Source organism: Siniperca chuatsi, linkage group LG2 (assembly GCF_020085105.1).
Source record: "Siniperca chuatsi isolate FFG_IHB_CAS linkage group LG2, ASM2008510v1, whole genome shotgun sequence".
In the NCBI taxonomy this organism is placed as follows: Eukaryota; Metazoa; Chordata; class Actinopteri; order Centrarchiformes; family Sinipercidae; genus Siniperca; species Siniperca chuatsi.
In genome coordinates this window covers 29,689,438-29,695,852 of record NC_058043.1, presented here as the reverse complement: position 1 = coordinate 29,695,852, position 6,415 = coordinate 29,689,438, and the positions used below count along the sequence as shown (strand labels likewise).

The window sequence follows — 6,415 nt, the reverse complement described above, 5'->3', positions numbered from 1 at the left end:
GAAGATCTCAGGAAGGCTGGAATTCATACTCTTAATATAAAAACACTAATGAACCTGTCAAGTGGAGGAAACAGTAGAATTTTCTTTGATTTTATCAGAGAAACAGATTTAATGGGCAGAATTTAATCTCTGGTCCACACTCCGAAGCAGGTGGGGGTAATGCACCTAATACACTGGTTGCCAACCGCCGTTAAAACCCAAAAAGATGAAGATGATGATGAAGAAGAAGACGAAGAAATTCAATATCAGGCTTTAAAACTATGTTCAGGTGCCATTAGAACAACCACAACATCAGCATTACAAGTGGAGATGGGAGAAATACCACTGGAATTAAGGAGAATACAGCTGTTTTTAAACTACTGGGTTAATTTAGGACATACTGAAGATCATCCAACGCTAGATGCACTAAAACCCTGTTGGGAAAAGGGGAGGAGATAAACAAAAAGTTTTGGATGGACAATTGAGCAGAAAGCAAAATAACTAGGAATAACTTAAATAAACATTAGTCCAACAGTACCACTCTCAGTAATACATCCTTGGATACTTCCTGACCCTGTAGTAGATCTCACATTGCTTGGCAAAAAGAACAAAGATAAGGAGCTTATTTTACATCCATAGATAATACAGACATATGTAGAAAGTATCTACTACAGCTATGTTAAAATTTATACAGATGCTTCAAAGAAACACAGTTAACAAAACTGGTATTTCATTCATAGTTCCAGATTTCAACATTAAAATTGGCAAACGAATCAGTGATGGAGTATTTGGTGTATACTGGGAAGATGCTGGCAATTTCGTTAGTGTTGCGATGGGTTGAAGATGTGAGACCTTTGAGAGCAGTAATATGCTCTTATTCCAGCTCGTCATTAATAAGATTGAAACACAGCTATTCAGACAGCAGACCAGATGTCGTAATAGAGATACAGCAAACACTATATAGAATTAAAATGATGGGGCTAAATATGACATTTGTATGGATACCAGCACATATAGGAACCAAAGGAAATTAAGTAGCTGACAAGTGTGCAAAGGAATCCACAAAAACAAATCACATTGACATTACAGTACCCCTTAGTAAAATGGAAATGAAAACACCAATTAAGGATAAGGTGGCAAACGCAGTGGGAAGAAGAGAGAACAGGAAGGTGGCTATACAACATTCAAAGAAAAGTAGGTATCATGAGAAAAGGGGGAAGAACCAGGAAAGAGAAAACAGTAATATCCATATATTAATAATAATAATATTTGTTTTGGTCATACAGGATTAAACAGTACATTATGTAAAATAGGAAAACATAATACAGGAAGATGCAGATTTTGTGATTAAGAAGAAACTTTAGAACATGTATGATGCTGAGAGAGGGGAACTGACACCTTAAAGAAATAAAGATGAGGTTTGATTTATGTGATCTTTTACAAAGTTCTAGAGAGAAGTGTTATCTATTGTTGTTTCAGTATCTTAGGAGAACAAATTTGATAAAGAGAATTTAACTATGGTGAGTTTTTGATTGATTTTTCTCATTTTATTTTCTTTTATTTAATAATTAGTGAATGAATAGTAAGAATCCCACACTCCATTCCAGTTGGTGGTGGTAATGCACCATAACGTTGATTGCGAACCGCCATAAAACTTTACAAAGAAGAAGAAGAGAAAAAAAAAAAAAAAAAAAGAAGAAGTAGAAGAAAGGAACCGGAACCTTTGTACAAACGCTTCACTGCGAAACCCGGATTTGTTTATTGGTGACACCTTGGGAACAGCTGTTTTGATCGGCTAGTAGCTAACGTTGCTACAGCCTTACTGGCTAACTTAACATTAATCAAATTATATTACTGTTTTCTGCCTTTATTTCACGGGTAAGTGCCTCATTATCTGGAATAAAAATGGTATAGTTGGTTGGAATGTTACTCTATAAAAAAGTAACTAAACAGCTGAGACAGCTAAGCTAGCTAACATTAACATGTTAACTGGGCAAATATGTGAGTCACTTGACTAGCTAACGTTAAATTTACCAGGGATTAATCCTAGACGTTAAGAACTTGGCTGACTAGAAAAATGTCTTTTCTAGCAGAGAAGGGTAACTTATCCTAGAAAACACCGTTTACATATTATTAATTAAGTTACTATTATTCCTAAAATTGCCACTAACGTTACTTTCGGCCAGTCCGTAACGTTACTGTGAGAATAGTAGTTTAGCTAAATGTACTGAAAGTAAATTAGCCTAAAATCACCGGAGATAAACTCTTTAATGAACTATCACGATCTGCTCTCCTGTCCACATCAGCTACACTCAACATCACTTATTGTAACTAGTTATACATTCAGAAATGGTTCAGATGTTGTAATTTGTATGTAGCTACGTCTACTGTTTCTGTTTGCTAGCAGTATGCAAGTTATGTTAATTAAATTGAAGGGCTTGGTCGATGACTTGTATGTGGGGTTTACCTAAAAAAAAATGTCAGCATTGTTTTGGGTTGTAGCTAATATTTTTACGTTTCAGTAAGTGAAAGATGTCTAAATTGTAAAGTATCTTATCTTAAACCTCCCAACTTGTTTGTAGGACAGTCACCATGGAACCTGCCTGCAGTAAAGACAAGCCAAAGCTGAACTCTACCCCAACTAGAGGAGACAGAGCCAAGCAGAAATCTGCACAGCAAGAGCTCAAACAACGACAGAGAGCAGAGGTAAGTAACATCACTATTTTTAAACCTGGCACTCATACTGTACACTATTGTAGTCTCCAAGGGACTTTGTTCTAGTTGTGTTTCAAATGTATTATATGTCACATTACTTCTCACTCCTGTATAATCAAATGTGTCTACTTTTTCCTTCTTTATTTACAGATTTATGCCCTGAACAAGGTGATGACAGAGTTGGAGCAGCAGCAGTTTGAGGCCTTTTGTAAACAGATGCAGTCACAAGGAGAATGATTCCTGCCTGTTCTGCCTTCCTCTTTCATCTGGACCAGGACCTGTCACCCTCCAAAAACACTATGTATGTACACTATTACCAACACACAACCACACATTTATACTTACACTTATGTTCAATAAGACAATCTTTAATCTTGATGTTTTACTGACTCAGAACTGATTTATTATATATATATTATTTTTGATCTGAGCTTGCATGCTTTTTTCTGTACTGTCAAATTTCAAATTTTCATGTGTTGAGATTTTGAAGTTAACCAGGTCAAACACAGATTATGAGCTGTATATTAACTCACTCAAGACGTACCAGTGTTAACAGCAGGGCAAAAGTTACCAATGTTCTCAACTGGTCAGAGACCTACCAGTTAAAAGCACAAGTTTATAACCATTGGGATATGTATAAATGTAAATATAGCTGCATTAAGTGATTTTTGACCACTACAGACTCCACACAAGGAACTTCCAGTGTGCAATGAGGCTTAAACAATCAAGTTGAATGCTACCTGCCCTCATGTAGTTGTTAGTGATGGGTGGATGAAGCTTTCAAAAGCTTTGGGGTTTTCTTTCTTTTTGTGTGGGAAAAAAAAAAAGCTTTGGGGCTTTAAACTCAGTAAGCACAGTGATATCTGGTGGTTTCCTAAACTTATAGCAGCCCTTCAAGACTCGAGCCAAAGCACTACAATACCTCTCTGATTTTAAATTGTTTTAGTCTCATATGTATGCAAGGAAAAAAAACAAGACGCCTGCGTGTTATTAATTAAATCTGTAACACTCTTGTTCAGAGGTGCTGCAGTAAATGCACATATTATTGTGCAGTGCTACAGTAAAAATTAATAAATGCATTGTACATTATTGGTCTAGTTGGTGTCACTGTGAGCTCATGTGCTTTAACTTCATAGTTTTTTACCTTATTATTTGGATCAGGTGGAAATGTTCTCATACTTATGATTATGTCTTTGTAGTGTACATCCCCATATTTCAAAGTTATTCTCCAATTTTATTATCCCACCAATGTGTGTATCACTTGAATATATATTGTTTAGCCGCCAAACTTTAAAAACAGAAGTTCTTTTTGAAGCATCAGTGACGTTTGAAGCTTTGGACATCAACAGTCACATGGTATTCTTCATTTGAGCTCCGATGCAATATATTGAAACAGTACACATCACAGTTGTTGGCTCTATGATCTAATTGATGCAATGCTACAAAATCTAACATTGGCCATGTTAAAGACAAATATTACACTAAACTGACAAATACCAATAACATCAGATACTGTTGAAAGACTGCAATTTCACAGACACAGACATTGATTCTAAGTGGGGATGGCAGAACAAGAGGTTATTTTTCAGTGATTCGTAAACATTACTTAATATAGCTTTAAGATAGACAGTGCCCTTAATATTAATGGTGCTCACTTTTAACACTTTCTTGTGAATGACATTGTATGCGGTACCAACTGGCCTGTACAAGAATAATATTGCATTCTATTGTCACATTCACAAGTTTTGCAATCTAAACAACTTCTATTTGTCTGACTGTAAAATATTTATATTATTTAGAACTGTATGTCATCCACTTTCCCTTGAGCTATACAGATTTGATTTAATGAAAATAAAAGTTGTTGTTTTCTAATGTGTGTTTTTATTTGTTAGTGTCTGCATGTTATCCATATTCTTAAGTAAAACAGTAAATAATGGTTGTGGCTACATGTCTAATGTTATCTTCCTTTCTAACTCCTGGGCCCTGTTCTTCAAATGTGGTTTAACTAATTTAGGCTAACATGCTTTTATCAGGCTAATATAATCCTGTTAATCCTCATCCTAGGCATTGTTCTTCTCAAGTGGATAACTGAGTTATCCATCTTAGAATGCTGCAAAAGTGCAGGCTTATTGACAGTTAGCTGGATGGTGACAAAGAATTTTAAGGTGAACCACATACATGAACAAATGTTCAAATACAAATGGCTTGCTTTCTTAAATGAAAAAAAGGTGGATATGATTTTAGATGACATGCAGGTTATTGTATGATCTGTTGGTGTAATTATCACAATTAGATTTTCATAATGAAGAGTTACCTATACTTATACATGATGAAACTAAATAAAATAAATACAAAAGTTTGTAAACAAACAAAGAACCAATCCAAATTTAGTTTGAGATACTATGAACAAAAAGACAAACATTCAACTAAAAGATTCTGATTGTTAAAAGACCAATCGAGCCAGAACACGTGACATTTAATTTGGAATTAAAATGGGAATTTGTCATTTGAACACTAAAACGTTAAATTAAATGATTAACTGCAGAACTCACTTTGCTGAAAAGTGTTTATACAATTAAAGCAACTTTTTAAGAGATTTTAGTAAGGTTTCATTTTCATAGCAGGCTTATGATTATCACTTAAAAGTCTCTTGCACATCCATTGGGAACCCCCACCAATCATGCACACAACATCACTCCTAATCTAACCACATTCACTGGTAATATCTAACTGTTTAACAGTTATCAAAGTGTGGAAACACCGTGGAGCACAATGTAGAACAAAATAACACCAGTAACAATGCAGGAACACACAAATGAGACTGTTGACATGTTGCCATGATTCACTGTAAGCAGGCTCATCTATATGCATCAATAGTCATTGGGTGCTTTGTATTGACCATTTATGGTTAAATCTGGGCGTGTAGAGGGCTGGATATGAGGCTGATCCACATGCGCACATCTCCAGGTGGACTGTGATTTATAAAGGGAAGTTCCCCGCAGGTGTGTGTACATCAATCAAATCAGATTTTTTTTTGGCACATGCCTTTTTCGGCTTTTGTGCCCATGTACACTTTTAGTATGGATCCTACACACTGTTTTATAAATGAGACCCCTAGATTGGACTAAACTAGCTAACTGTATATAAAGTAGTTAAAAATAGCTCCACCTTGAGCACCTACAACAGTAAAATGCTGCTTATGCTTTAATGCATTAGTATTAACAATCTAATAATGATGTATCAGTCATACGGACCATTTTTCTATGTACTGAGTACTTTTACTTTTGATATATTAATTACATTGTGCTGATAATACTTTTGTACTTTTACTAGTAATGGAGTACTTGTACATTAATGTATTTTTACTTTTACTCAAGTAAAGGATCTGAGTACTTCTTCCACCACTGTTTAGTGGGGAAATCACTCTTGGGTGGAACTGCTAACAACTCATAGACATTTAAAACTTGACAAGGGGTCCCAACTTTTGTAAGACGTCATAAGCCAAAAAGTTTGGGAACCACTGATTTAATCTTGAACATGTTGTATTTTATAATCTTATCATATGTTTTTTTTATGTATAATCTTAATCTGAAAACAAACCGGTAACTATAGCTGTCAGATAAATATAGTGGAATAAAACGTTAAATATTCTGCTCTACAATGTAGTGGAGTAGAAGTAAAAAGTAGCATAACATGGGAACACTCAAGTAAAATACAAGTA

General features: G+C 35.0%; 1 protein-coding gene across 5 annotated transcripts in view; it reads left to right on the top strand.

The window, feature by feature from the left end:
- The first annotated feature begins 1,695 nt into the window (after positions 1-1,695).
- Positions 1,696-6,415, top strand: part of LOC122888591 (small vasohibin binding protein) — a 58,756-nt gene continuing 54,036 nt past the window's right edge. For 3 of the 5 annotated variants that reach the window (XR_006380734.1, XR_006380733.1, XR_006380735.1), the window contains exons 1-3: positions 1,701-1,857; positions 2,562-2,685; positions 2,845-2,995. Coding sequence is in view for 2 of the 5 variants with exons in the window: in XM_044223243.1 (XP_044079178.1) it covers positions 2,572-2,685; positions 2,845-2,931 (201 nt within the window). In the remaining 3 variants the exon portion in view is untranslated. Of the gene's footprint in view, positions 1,858-2,561; positions 2,686-2,844; positions 4,567-6,415 lie in introns of those variants that run through there. The other 2 variants (XM_044223243.1, XM_044223224.1) reach the window with 2 other exon arrangements.